The sequence below is a fragment of the Saimiri boliviensis genome, chromosome 6 (assembly GCF_048565385.1).
Source record: "Saimiri boliviensis isolate mSaiBol1 chromosome 6, mSaiBol1.pri, whole genome shotgun sequence".
Classification (NCBI taxonomy): Eukaryota; Metazoa; Chordata; class Mammalia; order Primates; family Cebidae; genus Saimiri; species Saimiri boliviensis.
Window position 1 is genome coordinate 22700452 of NC_133454.1, and position 20545 is coordinate 22720996.

General features: G+C 46.4%; 1 protein-coding gene across 5 annotated transcripts in view; it reads left to right on the top strand.

Moving 5' to 3' along the window:
• The window catches only part of TENM4 (teneurin transmembrane protein 4), a 3045593-nt gene that overhangs the window by 3013784 nt on the left and 11264 nt on the right, over positions 1-20545 (top strand). For all 5 annotated transcript variants that reach the window (XM_074400388.1, XM_074400391.1, XM_074400392.1 and 2 more), the window contains 4 exons: positions 3764-3936; positions 9249-9484; positions 13364-13660; positions 15117-16731. In XM_074400388.1, the coding sequence (XP_074256489.1) occupies positions 3764-3936; positions 9249-9484; positions 13364-13660; positions 15117-16731 (2321 nt within the window). The remainder of the gene's footprint in view (positions 1-3763; positions 3937-9248; positions 9485-13363; positions 13661-15116; positions 16732-20545) is intronic.

Consider the following 20545-nt stretch of genomic DNA (forward strand, 5'->3'; position numbering starts at 1 on the left):
AGAGTCAGAAGAAGCAGTTCTGGTCGGATAATCACAGATATCGATCCAGCAGCAAAGAGATCCAGGTCATTTCTCAAACTCTGGAAGGTACTAAAATGAATGAATAGGAGACAAGAAAATTTTATAAATTGGTTGCTCTATTTGATGTTCATTTAATTAAGACAGTCATTCCTTCTCATGGAAAATGTGAAGAGTGGAAATTACTGGTTTTTGACCATCTAATATAAAACGAAAACCAGATCTTGAAGGCATAGGACCTTTTCATTGTATTTTCTTCAGGCTCAGTTTAATTATGCATTACATGCTACCTTCAATAATAATTGCAATTGTCTGCCTTTATACAAAGCCTCTTTCTGTCTTCAAGACTAAAACTCTGGGAGATGCCTAGGGAGATTGCCAGAGTTTCATTTAGTGAGAGTGGAATGATACTCTCACTAAATGATACTCTGTGGTAGCAAGAGTATCATATTTTGGCATATTTTGGCATTCAGCAAGTGTTTATCATGTACCTACTGTGTGTCCGGCTTGTGCCGAGTCCTGTAGGAGGGAATGTGTGAATGAATCATGGTGCCTCCTCTCCCACAAAGTAGGAAAGAGGCCTCGCACATCCAATCCTGCATTCATGTATTTGTTCAGCTAACATTGCCTGCCTGTCTTGTCTATGCCAGTTCCATTGCTGGTGAAGCAGAGATGAACTGAGAGTCGGTCTTCCAGGGTCACGCTGCTGGCAGGTGGCAGAATCCAGGTGGCGTCAGTCCACAGACTCCACAGATCTGTTCTGACCTCAAGCACTTACAGTCCAAAGAGGGGGACAATGTGTACATCAACACTGTGTGCAGGGGAGGCATTCCGGGTTAGAGTTGTGTACAGGATATCACTCAGAGAAGGGACAGGAGAAACCAGGGAAAGCTTTTTGAGGTGGCATTTGAGCGAGGCTGTGGTAGAAGTGATGTCAAAGTGACATCTGACCCCTACTTAACAATCTGTCAGTTCTTATCTGTAAGATTCCACAGCTGTCTTTGCAGTGTCTTGCATGGTATTATAAAATCTTTTTCATGTGGTTAAGTTGGGAAAGTAGACAGTCTGAGTGAATAGTCTTATTTTAATAGAGAGTATATACAGGGCTTACAGGTGTTCGGAGAATCAGCCTAGAACAGCATCCCTATCCCATTAAACTGCTGGACTAAATGAATCTTCCTGTTGATTTAAAAGATGACTCAGGATCTGACTGGACCCAGCTTAATCATGAATCACAGATAGAGTTAAGATGACCAGGGAAAAACCAGTTTTTTTTTGGGGGGGGTCTTGATTTTTAGCTCAAAAACTTGGAGTACCCTAGTAATATTTTGCTAAAAAAGCCTAGAAATTGTTATTGACAGCTTGCCCCGCAAGTGGAGACTCTCCTATGCATAGCCTGGAATTTAAGGCATCTGCCTCCCCAGGATGGCTATGCTCATGAGCTCTTACATGTGGTTTTATCTGGCTTGTCACAATTTCCTGATTATGAAAATAATCCATGTTTATTATTTAAAAATCATGGATGCATATCTATAAATAAGCAATTAAAATCACCTGTAATTCTACCTCCTGGAAATAACCAGTCAATATTTTTGTATGTTTCCTTTCTATTTCAAATTTTCCAGTGTCCACAAAGGTTTAAGAAGAACCCCAGCCTCTGTTAGCGTTGAAGGGAGCAGAGCTCTGAGAGGGTCTCAGTGTGATAGAAGCCTTGCGACGTGCATCTCAGATCTTTACCTAAGATGCCCTCCTTCCTAGCCACCATCTCAGAACTACCGCTCACTTAGCTCTGTGGGGCACTCCACCCCTTTGACCACCCAGTCCAGGTTTCAGCCTCCGCTAGGCCAGACTGACCTTTTCCTGGAAGAGCCTGACTCAGTACTAGGAAGAGAAAGGAGAAACCATGGCAGGACGTAGGTTTTTGAAGCCCTCTAAACACCTACAGGAAAGCCTCTGATAGAGCCACAGCCTTGCCTGCAGCCCTGCCCACGGAGTGTAGTCGAGGCCACAGCACTGCCTGCCATCCTGGAAAGGCCTCAGCTGCAGAAGCATCCAACTTCCCTGAAGGCCACTGGCCCCTCCCCCAGAATTGGTCTTAAGCCCAAAACAGGGGTGATTTATTCAGAAGATCTCTACCAATACCTCCTCTGTGGCAGAGTGTGCCAGGGACTGTTAGATTCAGTGTAGAGTGCTGTGATCTGTGCCAGGCGCAGGCACGGAAACAGTTGGCAAATGACAGAGTCTGTACTGGAGCACCCAAGTCTGACCCTGGGCAGAGAATTCCTAAGCAAAGGCCTGCCTAATCTCAGCCACCAAGTCTTCTCTGAAACCGTAGAAACTACAGACCCAGGAATCCCAGCAAGAAGCCAGGCCCACCTGAAGGAAGAGCCTGGACAGATCTGAACTCTCTGAATTTTTATTTCCCCATTGTGAAAACCTTCACAAGAATGCAGGGGCCAGCTTTACGCAAGAAGTAAAAACAAAAGAGTTAAAAAAAAAAAAAAAAAAAAAAAGGCCAGTAGGGAGACCCAAAGTACACAAGGGCAATCATGTCCTGGAAGTCAGGAATATTGCTGTGTAGAGGAAGAAGTGTGTCCCCATTCACACACAAATGCAAAAAGGTTATTTAAGCCTGCCTGTCTACACTTCAGCCTCCCCTAATTAAAAACAATAATTAAAATGTTAATAGCCCACTCCTGCCAGGAGGAGTGCATGTGATGAATACTTGCAAATGGATGGTACAGAAGTGTTCATTGAAGACAGAGAGGCAGGTGGCAGTTTGGAAGCAAATAGATCTGAGTTTGAATTTTTATTCTTCCCACACTTAATTAGCTGTATGACCTTGAGCAGGTGACTTCACTTTTCCAAGCCTCAATTTCTGATCCTCCAGAAAGGAGATAATACATACCTTTTAGACTAGGATTAAATGAGGATTACATGAAAAATGTATTAAATGAGGATTACATGAAAATGCATGAAAAGCAACTAGCACCGTGCCTCATATATTGGAGGTGTTCAATAATGGTAGGTATTTCTTTTATTATTATCAGGAGAATAGTAAAGAGTATTAAAATTCAATTACGAAGCTTTAGAAAGACCATGCCTGAGCAAAGCTATGGGGTTCTAAGAGTTGCAGATACAAAAATGCTTAGTGCCAGATGTAAAATCTAAATGGAAGGTGTTGCAAGACAACATTTATCTAGGCTGAGTCCTGGTTTGAATTCAGAATCCCCTTTCCTCAGAATTTGTAGAAAGCCCTGGGTAGTAGCTCCCATTTCTAGTGTTTTTCAGGAAAAACCTGTGTAACCAGTTCTTGCAGGCTTTTCAGAAGGTATTCAGGCATCAAGCTTGACTACATCATTTCTGAGGAGTCCTCCAGTTCTAAGATTCTGGGTCAGCCATCGCATTATGACCACCATCACCTCACCCCTTCACAATTGAATTCCAGTGTATAGCTGCACTCCTGGGCAGTAGGCAGGTCAGTGGTATCATCTCCACTGTCTGGGTTAGGGAAGGGAGACTCAGATGGGTCAGTCGTTTTCCTGCAGCTGGATATCAGCAGGTGGAGTCGCATCCTGAAATCTCTGTACCAGGTCCTGTGCAAGAGATGTGGGAGACATGGGAATATATCCAACCAGAAAGGAAAGCAGAGCACAGCAAAACCATGGCATGAGGTAGAATGCACCACGTTCCAGCTAGAGCACCATTATATTTCTACTACTCAGTGCCACCCCTTGGTTTCCAGGTACGACAGCTTTGGCCGCCTGACAAATGTGACCTTCCCTACTGGCCAGGTGAGCAGTTTCCGAAGTGATACAGACAGTTCAGTGCATGTCCAGGTAGAGACCTCCAGCAAGGATGATGTCACCATAACCACCAACCTGTCTGCCTCAGGTGCCTTCTACACACTGCTGCAAGGTAAGTCAGGTGGGAACCAGGGGACTTTGAGGCAGAGGGGTGGGGAGACCCCTTTGGAGGAGGATGGCACAAGAAACAAGCTACTGCTGGAGCTGCCCAAGAGCAGGAAAGCATTGCGACTCTGTGTATTATCACCTAATGTGCAAAACATACCAGCCCTGAGTCAAGTAAAATTCTCTCTCAGAAGTTTCAGAATAATATTTTATTGTCCTCTCCTGTTATCATCAGAACAAGCGGTAGAGAATTCATGAGCTGCTAATCCAGGTGACCTCACTATTTGCCATCCTAATGACTCCCAGATTAACAGACACATTCACACTGGCGTAGGTGAGGACAAAGGACAAGGATAATTACATGTAATTATGAAAGGGATTTGATTATGAAGAAGTCCTTCCTGAAGCCCAGGTGAGAAGGTTTGTCCCTCTTCTGGAATTTCGTAGAAAAGAGACCCTTCTTCTCTGCATCTTCAGATCGTCCTGTTACGGGTTGCTCTTTTAGCTTCATGTAGAAAGATTTCACGACGATGAAATCTTGCTGTGAGTTATCTGCCTCAGTTATTCCCATCGGATATGGTGACCCAGGCGGGCTTGCAGCTTTGTAGGCTTTAGTAAGCTTGAAAAGAAAGAAGCCATCGCCAGGGAAAGCTCTGCCTGATTTTTTTCCTGCCGACTGTATGGCTCCTTGTACTCCCAAAGGCTTTCACACAAAGCAGCGAAAGGAGCCTAGACTAAGAGTCAGAGGCGCAAGTTCTAGTGCTGACTCTGCCACCACATCGCCCACCGTGCCCCTTGGTTTCTTTTCCTGAAAAAGAAAGCAAGTGGAAGCTGTGTGGAATGGGGTGGAGCAATGAGAAGAGCAGGGGGTCTGGGTGGACAGTTCGGAGCCCTGTGCCTGCCATGCCACTTCCTGCCTGTGGGAACTTGCTGGAGTCACTCTTCTTCCGTGAGCCTTGGTCTCTGGGTCTGGGAAATGGGGCTGAATTTTAGTACCTGCCCCACAGGGCTGCTCATATGATCTCTCTAGACAGTGTCGTGACTAGCATGAGCCAAGCACATAGTATTTGCTCAATAAGCAGTACTGTTGGATTCATTAAGTAATTAATTAATTAGCAAGCAATTTAACTTACCATAAGAAAATAAATATCTGTATATTCTTACAACGACTTTTATTCCCAAATTTAGTCCTTTGCCTTTCAAAGAGTTCCAAGAACAATAAAGGTTCTTAAAGAAAGAAACCACACAGGGGGATTCCTTCTCCACCAAGCACCTTTAACTGTGGTTTTTGAGGAAAACTCAACGTTTCCTCTGCTCTCACACAACAGTCATCAACAGAAGACTTCTGTGACCAAATGTAGGCAGGGGTGGGGTTCTCCTCACCACCAAGCAAGCAATCAGCTCGGCAGTGGACAACAGCTGGGTGTCCCTCAATTCAATTTCAACCTAACTGCCTGGAGATAGCCTCAGATCCCACAGGTTGAGGGCTCAGTCCCCAAAACTGCCCGGCCTCCTCTACGCTTCAGACACCAGCCGCAAGTCTGGGCCTCTGCAACCTCCATCTGACTGGCTTCTACTTAAGGTTTTTCATGACTGCTTCTTGGAGTTCAGTTAATTTACTGGAACAACTCACAGAACTAGAGAAATACTTACATTACCAGTTGATTCTAAAGGACCTTACCAAGGATATCGATGAAGAGATATGTAGGGCAAGATAGAGGGTAAGGGGTACGGAGCTGTCACACCCTCCACAGGCGCGTCTCCCTCACCCCTCCATGACCTCCATGTGTTCAGCTGTCTGCAAGCTCCCCAAACCCCGTCTTCTTGGGCCTTTTACGGAGGCTTCCTTGGATAGGTGTGTTTGACAACCATGTGGAAATGTGATTGGACAAAATTGGTAAGATCTAAACCCGGCAAGGCCTGTCTCTTCAGATTCTTCTTGGCCTCTCTGTGCAGCATTCTTTCCTTCCTCCAGGGTATGAGGCAGGATCCCCTCTGAAATGTGGGTCTTATGACCCACAGTCAGATTAGAGTCCTGCGGTGGAAAGGAGGGCAGAAGGTCAGAGAGAAAGGGAGAGAGATGGTTTCCTAAGGCCTGCTTCTGGGTCTTGAAGTGCCTCAACATTGTAACAAAAGACTGTAACAAGGGCTTTAGTAGTTACGAGCCGGAAACTGTGGATATAGAATCATCATATCACAAGTGGGTTGGGACAAACCCCAGGGATTGGTGCTCTGACTGGATTATTACCAAGAGAAGGTATAGCTTCTGAAGCAGCCAAGATCTTGCCTGACCAGGGACCACCAATTACTCTGACATCTTGTCCTTCAGGCCTGTTTTCTTCCCTGTGATTAAGAAGTATCCATCCATTCCATACTGCTAAACTGGTTGTGAATATTTTTCTCAAAGGTTCATGCAGGCTTTTTTATATTTGGGCAACTTTTTAAAATTTGCAAGTGCCACATTCCTCAGTTTTAAAATGTAACATCAATTTAATAACAACTTTTTAGGCAGAGGGAAAAAAGTCGCACTGCTCAAAAGGCATTCATGGACACATTCCAATTTCAGAAAACCATTAAAATGTGAAAAGAAAAAGCACTTCTTGGAATCCAGGAAACACGGTACCTGTTTTTCCTCTTTGGTAACTCTGCCAAGCTGTTTCCTTCTTGAGTACCAGGCTCAGTTTTGCAACTGCCTCACTAGAGTCTTTGTGAAAAGATCTTTCAGTTTCATCTTCTGTCTAAACTGTGGGAAGTAATAAGCAGTGGCTGCTAATGAGCAGCGGCCTTGGGAAGTCACAGCCCACATTAAATGGGATCATCTGAGATGGGCCTGTACAGATGCTGTTCCCTCCAAGTCACCATTAATGGACATATGTGGATTCAGCAAGGAGCAGCTTTAAAGGAAAAATCAACACTGGCTTTTTCAGTGTTTAAAAGAAGAAAAATAGAGATTGTCAGTGAATAATGCATAGCAAGTTTGAGGCAGATTGTAGAATGTTGCGTGTGTGAGAGAGAAAGATGGAAAAGGAAGGGAGTAAGAGAAAGGGGAGCCTATTGCCGTTCTAGCAGAAAAGATTCAGTGAGGCTTTCCCATGAAACTATTGATTAGTAACTATCTTTAGTGCTTGGCATAGCCTGGAACTTACCGGTTTCATCCAGCAAAGATTTACAGAGCATATACAATCCTAATGATGATGATAGCTAACATTTTTGGAGCACTTATTAACTACAAAGCATATTCTCAGCATCTTACATTGTCCTATTAAGCAATACCTCATAAGGCACCTCATACATTACACCATACGCCTAGGAGGTAGTTACTACTGTCTCCCTTTTCTGAATGAAGGAAGTGAGAGGCACCGAGAGGTTAAGTAGCTTGCCCAAGTCATGCACCTAATCGGGTATTTGGACCCAGACAAACAGGCTCTATAGAACCTAATCCCTTGACTGCCAATCTAAAAGCAAGGAGGCCCTATTGCAGGGCCGTGATCAGGACTAGAGAAGTTCACCCTGATGTGTGTGTGTGTGTGTGTGTGTGAGTGTGTGTCTGTGTATATATGTGTGAGAGAGAGAGAAAAAAAACGGGATGGTGGAGATACAGGAGGGACAAGAAACACACACGACAGTGGCTAGCACAGTGCCAGGCACATAAAACCAGTGACAGCTAACAATTATATAACACTATATGCCAAGTACAGTTCTCAGTTCTTCATGTTCATGATCTCACTCAACCCTCCGAGCATCCTGCAAGGCAGGGTACAATTATTGTCCCAGTGTACTGATGAAGCACCAGAGGCATGGAAGGTTAAGAACTTGGCCAAGGTCTTACAGCAAGGCAGCAGCAGAGCTGTAACCTGAGCCGAAGTAGCCTGGCTCCAAAGCCAAGCTCTTAATCTCTGTGCCATAGGGCCTCTCACAGCACGCACTCAAATATTGGAGAATGTGTTCATTAACGGAGCAGTGATTCACACGCCTCAGCTGCAAGACCACTGAGGAAGCCCATGGAGAGGCTGAGGGGTGTACAGGACAGGGAGTCATACATTCTGGCCAGTGGAACAGGGGAAGCTTCTGGTAAGAGATGACATTTTAGCAGAGCCTGGGGGGAGTCTGAAGCCAGCACTTAGCGAAGAGGGGTGCGGTGCAGAGGAAACAGCCAAGGAAGGGCCAGAGACAGGAGAGTGTAGCGCAAACCCAGAGACCGTAGTTTCATCTGTAGAAAGCGACTCTATATGCATTTGACAGCTGAAATTTACTTTTTTCACCAGAAGTTTCCTTTAGTTAAAAATCTAAGTAAACTGCCGGGCGCGGTGGCTCAAGCCTGTAATCCCAGCACTTTGGGAGGCCGAGGCGGGTGGATCACGAGGTCAAGAGATCGAGACCGTCCCGATCAATATGGTGAAACCCCGTCTCTACTAAAAATACAAAAAAAAAGTAGCTGGGCATGGTGGCACATGCCTGTAATCTGAGCTACTTAGGAGGCTGAGTCAGGAGAATTACCTGAACCCAGGAGGCGGAGGTTGCGGTGAGCCGAGATCGCGCCATTGCACTCCAGCCTGGGTAACAAGAGCGAAACTCCGTCTCAAAAAAAAAAAAAAAAGAAATCTAAGTAAAAATGTTTTAAATCAAATTTCAAATTTAAAATCATATCTATATTTAAATCATTGTCATATGTCTGTGACATATTTATCACCCCAAAGAGAAATCCCAAACCCATTAGCAGCCACTCTTCATTCCCCCTGCCCCTCAGCCTTTGGCAACCACTGTCTCTGAAGATCATTGCCTATTCTGGACAGTTCATGTAAGTGGGGTCAGACAATTTGTAGCCTTTTACATCTGACTTTTTTCATTTAGCATAATGTTTAAACTATATTTATATGCAGTGGTGTAACTGGAAACCATATTGTGGAAAACTGGAATCAAATTGAATATCTATTTGAGGCTTGGTTAAATAACTTGTAGTATTTTCATATAGTAGAATATTGAATGGTCATTAAGAAAAATATTCATGAAAAATAATCAGTGACATAATGCAGTGATCACTGAAAACTCTGTTTTAAAACTCATCTATTTTAAACTGTAAGGGCGTTTGGAAATTTCTTAAAATCTACAAATATATGAAACATTTACAGTGGTTTTCTTTGGATACTGAGATTCTGGATGGTCTTCTCCATGTATTTTCCTCGTTTTCTTCAGTGATGACATATTGCTTTCAGAGTTAGGAAAAGCATCCTTGAAAGTCCCCGCCGCCGCCTCTGCTGTCCACACACCTCCCTCCACCTCCGTTCCTTCTGAGCAGTGTGTGTCTGTCCTCTCCTGCAGACCAAGTCCGGAACAGCTACTACATCGGGGCCGATGGCTCCCTGCGGCTGCTGCTGGCTAACGGCATGGAGGTGGCACTGCAGACGGAGCCCCACTTACTGGCTGGCACTGTCAACCCCACCGTGGGCAAGAGGAATGTCACACTGCCCATTGACAATGGCCTCAACCTGGTGGAGTGGAGGCAGCGCAAGGAGCAGGCTCGGGGCCAGGTCACTGTCTTCGGGCGCCGGCTGCGGGTGAGCAAGGCCTCTGGAGGCGGCTGCGTCCTAGCGGGAGAGGAGGAGGGTGAATCTGGAGAACTGGGCTGTGTTCTTGAAATTCCCTGGGACCACAGTTTACTCACCTGCAAAAGGAGAGAACTAAAGCAGGGAACCATATGTGATCAGAGGCCCTTGTATGTCTTTTTAGTTTTTACTTGTGGAAAGATTTCTGGCTTTGGTGTTACACGGGTCTGAGTTGAATTTCCAGTTTCTATTATTCCCTGAGTGAGTTTGGGCCGATTAGTAATCTTAGAGCCTCAATTTCATCATCTATAAAATGGGGAGAACAAGACAAATTTTAAAAGTCACTATAAGGATTGGAAGTAATATAATTAAGCATTTTCGAGTCTGACTCCAGCAAGTGGTCAAATAGCTACTCTTAGTGTTGTTATTGCTATTATTTATTATTATTATTATTACTATTGCTAACATGTCCCAAAATTCAGTTCAGCTACTTTGAACCTAAGCTACATTCTCCACTAGTTCCAGATAGAGTTACCCATCCTAAATGAGCAAAATGACCTCACCCAAACCATCACTGCTGGGGCCGGCATCATGGCCTGACATTCAGAGTGTTTTTGAGTATGTGGATGCCCTGAACCAGCTCCTTGTCTGCCTCACATCCCTGAGTGGCCAGCTTCTTTTCCCTCCAGCTTGAGAAAGGCAGGTGATGGGCAGAGAGAAAGTTAATGAACTAGCTGTGGCTTTCAACACAGCACCTTACAGACCATGGGTGGTCAGGTGATACCTGCTGAGCTGAAACCAGCTACAGAATTGAGCTACATGTTCCTAACATTCCAGAAGCGACCTCATAGCAACACAGCTCAGTGTCTCTTAGGTCCCCTGCCCTTCAGCAAAGAAAGTTCGCTGAAGCCCCTGTTTTACAAATGACACAACTGACGTCCAGAAAGAGTAAACAATTTCTCCAGAGTCACATGGCGAGGTGGTGGTAAAGACTAGAAAATAGACCGGGTACAGTGGCTCATACCTGTAATCCAGCACTTTGGGAGGCTGAGGCAGGCAGGTTGCTTGAAATCAGGAGTTTGAAACCAGCGTGGCCAACATGATGAAACCCCATCTATACTAAAAACACAAAAAATCAGCTGGGTATGGTAGCAGGCACCAGTAATCCCACATACTCAAGAGGCTGAGGCAGGAGAATTGCTTGAACCTGGGAGGCAGAGGTTGCAGTGAGCCGAGATGGCGCCACTGCACTCCAGCTTGGGCGACGGAGCAAGACAGTCTCAAAAAAAGACTAGAAAATAGGCCCCCGGTGGCTACAGAAACATTAAGTGACTTACCCAATATCATACAACTAGAACCCAGAAAACCAGGCTTCGTTTGTTCCCTCAACAGCCAAGAGGTCTAGTGACTATCCACTATGGGAAACAGCCTCGCACTAGTTCCCTGAGGAAGGCCTACCTGTCTTTGTCCTCTGCGGCCTCACTGAGCCCCCGCCTGCCCCCCGACCCTCCTCACCCACGTCACCTCCTCGTCTGAATTACCATAGAGCCCTGCATGCACTTCTAAGTGAGGCAGTGTCCTCAGTGGGAAGTTTGACCTGGGTTTGATTCCTGCCTGTGCCATGTGGAGCCTTGAGCAGCTTCTCTGAGCCTCGGGTGCCTCCGCAGAAACAAGATAATACATTCAGCGCACCTAGCCCAGTGCTGTAGACTCCAGGTGCTCAATAAATGGCAGCGATTAGCATGATTAGGACTTCCTCTCTGCTGTGGGAACTGGACCAAAAGTTTCCCAGGCTTTAATTGGTCCCTCTCCCAGCCTGAGATCGATGGTGCTGTAGTTGGGTGGCCACGTCTACGTGTCCTCCCAAATAAATGGCCACCCACAGTGGTGGCAGGTGGAATTAGAATGTCTGCCGGGTGTGCCTCCCCATAATGGAGCTCACCTTTTATAAAACTGGGAACTTTTTTAATAAAGAAAGAGGTGCAACAATCTCATTGCTACCACTGCCAAGCACAGGATGCATTAGGCGGCTCCCCAGTGAGCTGTTTAATTTAATTTTATTAATTTTTCCAAAAAGGTACAGCTCCCCTTCACTAGAGATCCTCTAGGGGTAAAGGGGGGCAGCTGGCTGGCTGGGTGGCACCACCCTGAGGGAGTTATAAGGGAACCTTCCAAAAGATACTTAAAAAATGCCTCTGTCATTGTTGGTGGCACAGCCCTGTATCTTCCTGTGCCCTCTCTGCAAAGAACACAGCTTCAGCCTCCAGCGCCTCTGATTTTTCACGGGAATCATCTGCCACACTGCTTTTGCTTCTGCAATTGTGTTTGATTACCCCAGGGAAGGGAACCTTATTATAACCAGGCCATTCACTGCTAAAGTCAGCATCTTCATTATAAATCTTTATTTTCAAGGCCTTAGAATTTCTATGGGAGAAGGGTAAGACACACACATCTCACCTTCCTGGGATATGACCATGATTGTTTGCTGTCATTTAACGGAAATAGTTCCAGCCATTTCTTCAGTATCTTCTATGTGCCTAGCACTCCACTGATAGTTACTAAGTTTCTTCAACCTTCACAACGACTCTTGTTACACAGAGTAAGAAATTGAGACTCAGAGATCTCAAGGTCAATAGAAAAGTTGGTCACAAAGTTTGTAGCTAGAATCCTGGCCTTCATTCCTAGACCTGGACCCGTTTTTTTAACCACACAGAGCCCCAGAGGGCCTTTCATTGCCTCGGTCCACACATGCCATTTTGCATCATGTGACCTAATTATCTGCTTTCCTCTTGGGTCTTCCTTACTACTTCCTTCCTACTACTTACTCCTTCCTTACTACTTAGGCAGTGACTAGTGGAAGAGACAGGAAATGTGCCATAAGAGACAGATGTCCCATCAGGCCAGATACCAATTAGCAGGAACCATTATTTTAGCTCCAGAATACCTGGCAGTGTTTCAGGGGCAGCCAATGCCTACAGGGCAGATCCAAATATAGAAACAGGCCCTGAAGTATATTTCTTTATTAAAATATAAGAACTCTGACTTACCGCTATGTCTGTGGGAGCCCTGTGTCTGACTCTGAAAGGAAACTCAACTGTGTGCTGACCCAGCAGCCCAGGTAGAGTTTATACAAGGCACTCCCTATCCTGAAGGCTGGCACAAAGTGCCTCAGAGCTAGGACTGTGTCCCCATTCAGCCCACAGCCAGAAGAGCCACCCCAGTGTCAAACACTCACTGCCTCCCAGCACCTCTGGGAAGAAGATGTCTTGGGTACTGACTGTGGCAGTCAAGAAGCCCTAATTACAGTGGCAAGGCAGGAGACACCCCAGAGGAGCTGGGAAGTCCAGAGCCCCCAGAAGGCTGGAATTGCCCAGAGGACCACTGAGTGTTTGGTGTCACGTTGCAGGGGTGAAAGTCAAGTCCAGACTCCGTCACTCACCAGCCCTGTGATTTGGAGTAAATCCCTTCACTTCCCTGGGCTTTGGTCTCCTCGGTGTCTGGTGTGGAATAGATGGATCATTTATTTGCTGGGCTCACGTCATGGGTCTCTTTTCAGCAGGGAGGATCTGCCTTTTAAAATGTGCCCTCATTAGAAGAATCACATTAGAAAACATGCAGATCCTCTTTGGTCACAGCTACTGTTTGCACAACGTACGTACCGTCTTCATCCTCACAGCAGCCCTGTGCATTATTGTTCCCATTTTATAGGTGAGGAAACTTCACAGAGCTGAAAAATGACAGAGCCAGGACTCAAACCCATGTCTGTTGCTGCACACGACCTGTGCCCCTGCCTCTACTCAAGAGCTTCCCAGCAGAGCTGAGAGCCACATGGACCATCAGACCAAACTTCTCATGGTCCAGATTAATTTTCTCTTCCTACCCTTTCTCCAGGTTCACAACCGAAATCTCCTGTCTCTGGACTTTGACCGCGTAACACGCACAGAGAAGATCTATGATGACCACCGCAAGTTCACCCTTCGGATCCTGTACGACCAGGCAGGGCGGCCCAGCCTCTGGTCACCCAGCAGCAGGCTGAATGGTGTCAATGTGACATACTCCCCTGGGGGTCACATTGCTGGCATCCAGAGAGGCATCATGTCTGAAAGAATGGAGTACGACCAGGCGGGCCGCCTCACGTCCAGGATCTTCGCTGATGGCAAAACGTGGAGCTACACATACTTAGAGAAGGCAGGTGTCCGTCTCCCTCCGTCTCTGGCCATGCCATACAGAAGGCCAGTCATTCATGGCCAGGCCCAGCCTGGTGACCTCAGTGGGCTACATCTGACCCATTTCTCCAAAAGGAAATGTTCAGGAAAATCTGCCACAGAGGGCAGGAGGTCCCAAGAGGTATCTGGATGGACCATGGTAGTGACATGGCAGGTGGCGGTCCCAGGGCAGGAGAACATGAAAGACCTGCCTGATAAGAGTAGAGGCCCAAACACTCACTGGACTTGCAGAGCAGGACTCAGGGTTCAGACCCAGGGCAAGGGTCTGCTTCCAGGTCTAGGGCACATGATACAATCCGTTCATGGAGAACCAGGCAGAAGCCTAGAAATCAGCACTTAGGCACGAGGCACTTACTCCTGAGCTTCAAGAGCTGGGCATGGCCTTAGTAAATCTATTCTGCTACAGGTCAGAACGCATTGCATCCCAGGGGCTATGAATCGGAAATGACCCAAAATCAAAAGTTGGTCTCCAGTTGGAGAAAATGGTAGCTTTTCAGCATAAAGCCTCTAGGCCTGTTATCTGCTGATCTTTTCCTGAGAACAAGTGCACTGCATGCCCGGTTCTAGTACCCAGATCCCTGCTTCATTTCCTGACCCTGGTCACCCATCCAGGGCCTAGGCTTTGCTCGCTCTGAGGTGAATCTCCCCTACCCAGTGCTGGCTGAGTATCCCCAAAAGTGACGTTCTGTGCTAGTGCTAAGAGACCTTAGAGGCCATCCAGCATACTGAAAAGCCAAACCCACAGAGGGGAAGAACTTTCCAAGGGCCAAACAAGAAATCCATTGTTAGAAACCAGGCTCTCCCATTCCCATCACAGCTTGCCCTACCCCAGAGTAGGCATACAACCTGTCATTGTGCAAAAGCTTAAATGCCCTTCTCAAAAATAGTCTTCATGCTGTAAGCCACAGGGAGTCAGCAGGAGCTGTTTAGCCTGTAAAAGAAATTGTCAGACTGTGTTTGGGGGAGCTCATTCTTATCTGAGTAGGAAGATTGGTTTGAAAAGTCTGGGGCAAGGAAGCCAGGAGGGAGACTGCTGTACATATTTCAGGCCAAGGCTTCCCGAACATCCTCACGCCCCGCCACACACGAAAGTAACCAGGTCTGTATTGCACAAAGGGGCAAACGCATGAGGCTACTCACCGTAGGACAGCAAGTGGCCTGAGTATCTGGAGGCCTAGGCCTTGCCAGGGCCAAAGGCTGAGAGAAAGCCTCATCTTAGCACATCTGTAACCTGTTTGTAGTATCCTGTGGCACTCCTGTTGGAAAGTTATGCTCCTGTTGGAGCGTAACTCAAGAGAACCATGGAAACTCTAGATTCTTCCCGGATGTTCATTCCTTCCCTTTAAGTCTCAGGTATGTAGCCCTACCCTTCCTCCTCACCACCCTCCTCTCATCTCTTGGTTTTCCTCTCCCTCCAGTCTGTGGTGCTGCTACTACACAGCCAGAGGCAGTATATCTTTGAGTTCGACAAGAATGACCGCCTCTCTTCTGTGACGATGCCCAACGTGGCGCGGCAGACGCTGGAGACCATCCGCTCAGTAGGCTACTACAGAAACATCTACCAGCCCCCTGAGGGCAATGCCTCAGTCATACAGGACTTCACTGAGGATGGGCACCTCCTCCACACCTTCTACCTGGGCACCGGCCGTAGGGTGATATACAAGTATGGCAAACTGTCGAAGCTGGCGGAGACGCTGTACGACACCACCAAGGTCAGCTTCACCTATGACGAGACGGCAGGCATGCTGAAGACCATCAACCTGCAGAGCGAGGGCTTCACCTGCACCATCCGCTACCGTCAGATCGGGCCCCTGATCGACCGGCAGATCTTCCGCTTCACCGAGGAAGGCATGGTCAACGCCCGTTTTGACTACAACTATGACAACAGCTTCCGGGTGACCAGCATGCAGGCTGTGATCAACGAGACCCCACTGCCCATCGATCTCTATCGCTATGATGATGTGTCAGGCAAGACAGAGCAGTTTGGGAAGTTTGGTGTCATCTACTACGACATAAACCAGATCATCACCACAGCTGTTATGACCCACACCAAGCATTTTGATGCCTATGGGAGGATGAAGGAGGTGCAGTATGAGATCTTCCGCTCACTCATGTACTGGATGACTGTCCAGTATGATAACATGGGGCGAGTAGTGAAGAAGGAGCTGAAGGTAGGACCCTACGCCAATACCACCCGCTACTCCTATGAGTACGATGCTGATGGCCAGCTGCAGACGGTCTCCATCAATGACAAACCACTCTGGCGCTACAGCTACGACCTCAATGGGAACCTGCACTTACTGAGCCCTGGGAACAGTGCACGGCTCACACCACTACGGTACGACCTCCGTGACCGCATCACTCGGCTGGGTGACGTGCAGTACAAGATGGACGAGGATGGCTTCCTGAGGCAGCGGGGTGGTGATGTCTTTGAGTACAATTCAGCCGGCCTACTCATCAAGGCCTACAACCGGGCTGGCAGCTGGAGTGTCAGGTACCGCTACGACGGCCTGGGGCGACGGGTGTCCAGCAAGAGCAGCCACGGCCACCACCTGCAGTTCTTCTATGCAGACCTGACCAGCCCCACCAAGGTCACCCACCTCTACAACCACTCCAGCTCTGAGATCACCTCCCTCTACTATGACTTGCAAGGACACCTCTTTGCCATGGAGCTGAGCAGCGGTGATGAGTTTTACATAGCTTGTGACAACATCGGGACTCCTCTTGCTGTCTTTAGTGGAACAGGTTTGATGATCAAGCAGATCCTATACACAGCCTACGGGGAGATCTACATGGACACCAACCCCAACTTTCAAATCATCATAGGCTACCACGGTGGCCTCTATGATCCACTCACCAAGCTTGTCCACATGGGCCGGCGAGATTACGATGTGCTGGCTGGACGCTGGACTAGCCCAGACCACGAGCTGTGGAAGCACCTTAGTAGCAGCAACATTATGCCTTTTAACCTCTATATGTTTAAAAACAACAACCCCATCAGCAACTCTCAGGACATCAAGTGCTTCATGACAGGTAAGGCTCACGACTCACTCAGGGGGCGGGACCCCATGAAGTGCTCTGGCTACCTAACAAGACTTAGTCTTCCTTGAGGAAGCTGGCATAAGGTGACAGGAAACTGACTTTCTCTGAGAGCAGCATTTTCCAAAGTCCATTTGAAGAAACACTAGTTCAAAAAATACTCTGGAAAAAAGGTTCCAGCATCAAATATATTTGTCAGGGTCACCAGCATATCACATTTTCATAGTACATTCCAGTTTATGATAAGATCTGGGAAGTGCTGGAATGATGGACTATTTAACGTATTTACCCACTATTTCTCAAACTTCTTTGACCATGAACGCCCTTTTATCACCATGAAATCCTAATATTTCATTGGATACATCCCATGCATCGTACTTCAGGAGTTTATGACACACAGATCAAGCTGTTTATGAGTCCTTGATAAATTGGGCTAAGGTATGCCTTTAAAAAAAAAATAGTTCTCAATTTGGGATGATGTAAGAACTAAGTGAAAGATCTACCATTTTGAAGCTGTGACGTGTTGCAAAAATTATTTAACTGCCCTGAATTCCAGTTTCCTGATATGTAAATTGAAGTTAGAATATCTACCTTGACTGCAGTAAGTTAAATAGGTGTATTATAAACCCTAGAGAAACCACTAAAAAGATAACTTAAAAATTGAGTCCCAGCTAATAAGTCAACAGCGGAGGTGAGATGGAAGACTGAGAAAATACTCAATCCAAAGCGGGCAGGAACAGAGGGAAAAAAGAACAAGGAACATGTGGAACAGTGGAAAGCAACACCTACTTCCCTGGCAGGTGGTTGCCAGGGTAAAATGAAATACATGTTACGAGGCTCCTATCCCAGCGCCTGGCTCATGCTGGTTCCCTTTCCTTTACCCTCAGACTGGAAAAGTGAGCTCTGCCTTCCACTACGGTGAAGCCAACTTGAGTATAAAGTGTCCTAGGGTCCCACAGGCAGGGATGTCTCCACCAGCCACAGCCCTCCCAGCAAGCAGCTAGTCCCAAGTTGCCACTGAGGCCCCCAACCCCACAGAAAGTGGGTGGGGGTTTGGGTAAAGCCCACACTTTTTACGTAAGAGTTTGTGGCAGGCAAAAATTCCCGACTTGCAAAGCCAGTAGTCTCTCCCCTCTTTTGCCTGTGATTCAATCCTCTTGCCCTCTTTTCTGGCAGTTTCCACCACTGTTATAGGCATTGGGGATAGAAAGATGATCCCTACCTTTCAGGAATTCTCACTGAAAGAAAAGAAGACAGGCAGCTGCTTTCGAGAGGGGAGGACCATGACAAAGGTTTGCACAGATGGCCACTGAAGCCACTTGCTCTGCCAGGGAGCTCTGGGAAGTCTTCACAAAGCAGCTGACATTTGAGGCCAGCTCCTGAGTGGGTGTTCACCAGGTAATGGGGGGGGGAAAGGCATTGCAAAGAGAGAAGGCAGCACATGTAATATAGAAGTGTAAAGGGGCAACATGACAGCTCACGCGAATGCCCCTTACGGACGTGGCTTCCCAGCTCCCAAACTTGGTGGCCCCTACCTGGACCCTGTTTCTGCTGACAGCAGTAGGAGGATTCCTTTTTCAAGGAGAGTTCCACATGGTCACATGTTGAGAGCAGGCATCCGAAGCATAGGAAAGAAGGGAGAACAAGGTGGTGGACAGGTGTGATGAAAACAGACTTGGGGCCTTTGGGTAAACCTGAATATCCTAACAGTGTTTCACAGCCTTCACCATGCTCAACTTGGCTGCTAGTTCTAGAGAAACTTGACAGATTGAGATGACATTTCCATTACATCTGTCTGCATTAAGCACACCCCCTGCCTCACCCTCCAATGAGTTTCCTGTGAGATGTCTTGGCAGGTTACTGTAGCTGAAAAAAATATGGTGCAATAGGAAATGTACTTTTCTATCAAAAAAAAAAAAAAAATCATTGCATCTTGCCAAAATAGTACTCCCTCCTCCATTTTCTTTGTACACCACCATATACATATGGTCTCTTTCCAGAATAGCACCATCATGACTAACTCTCTGTGCTATCTGGCACTTAGCAGATACGCTCTCCTTTAAACTTTGCAACAATTGTGAGATCACCATCATTATCTCCGCTCTGCAGATGAGACTCCAAATGCCGTTTGAGGGTCCAATGAAGGGTTTGCCCCAAGTCACACAGATATAACCATGGAGCTAAGACTGTAATCCACATCCCTCCGACTCCAGAACACCCTCCTGCAGTCAGGCTGGCCCCCAAAGGCAGCTTTTAACAAAGTAACCAACCACCAAGGAGCACCTGACATTTTCCTTTTGGGTTCTATATTCCAGTCAGTTAAATCCAGCAAATAGTAATTATACCTAGTCCAGGCCAAACCTGTAATAAGGATCCAGAGAGGAGTGAGGTATAATACCCACCTTCATAGATCACAGGGTCCAAGATAGTTTTTCTCAAATTTCTTTGACTGTGAACCCACCATAAGAAAGATTTTCCATTGCAGTACAATACTAAGACAAAAGATTTGGAAAGGAATACTTGAGTGTGATGCACTCATTTTCTAGTCTGGTCTGTTCCATTTCAATAAAAATGCTGGTCATGATTCACAAAATTGATTTCACTACACAGTGGGTCATATCCCACAGTTAGAAAACTCATGGTGTGCAAAGAAGAGATTTCATATAAGCAATTAAGTTTTTAGCAAATGTGAAAAGATTTACAATCACTAATAAGAACCAAGATACTATTACTTCTTACCAAACCTTACGTCTTAGCATCCAGGTGGACTACTTACATCTTCATTCACATCCAGCAACAATAACAAAAGACCATCTCTTTTTCCCAAAAATTTTTCGAGGGTCCTGAGATGTAGTCCACTGAGACAGGCTTAGGTCACAGGACAGTCCCGGAAGCACTTTGTGGCTGGAGAGAAAGAATGCACTGATTGGCTTAGCCTAGGTCACATGTTAACCCCTTGGGTGGAGTCAACTTCCCTAAAATTATATTAATACTCCAGAAAGGAAAGAGAAGGCAGAATGGGTTGCTGGGAAGGCAACCAAAAAATGTCTACTACAGATATATCGTGTACATCATTGCACTCAATCTTTACTTGACGCTTGTGGGATGGGGTCTCTGACCCCATTTACAAAGGAGGAAAGTGAGGTTCTGAGGTTCACAGAGCTTAAGCAAATGGCCCACTAACAACTGGCAAGGCTGGGTTAGAACTCCGCTCTGATCCCCAAACCCTCATTCTTGGATTCAAATGCACTTTGTAAAGAACAAAACCGCATACATGAAAGAGATTATTGGCCAGGTGCAGTGGCTTATGCCTATAATCCCAACACTATGGGAGGCCAAGGCAGGCAGATCACTTGAGGCCAGGAGTTCAAGACCAACATGGCGAAATTCCACCTCTACTAAAAATACGAAAAATTAGCTGGGCGTGATGTAATCCCAACTACTCAGGAGGCTGAGGCAGGAGGATCACTTGAACGTGGGAGGCAGAGGTTACAGTGAGCCAAGATCATGCCACTGCAATCCAGCCTGGATGACAGAATGAGACGTTGGCTCAAAAAAAAAAAAAAAGAAAGAAAGAAAGAAAGAGATTATTGTTACTTAGATTTTATCACTTACCTATGACAACACCAAATTCTATGATGAATTGGTAAAGAGGAATTTTTAACTTGAGGGAAATATCTACTTCTGATATGGTAAGAAGGACGAGTAAGATTCCCAGCTCTTCAGAACACTGTAGAAAAATGTATGAATAAATTCATTTTCAGCATTTTTCCTAAAGGCATAAGTGGAAAATTTTCCACCTTCCATC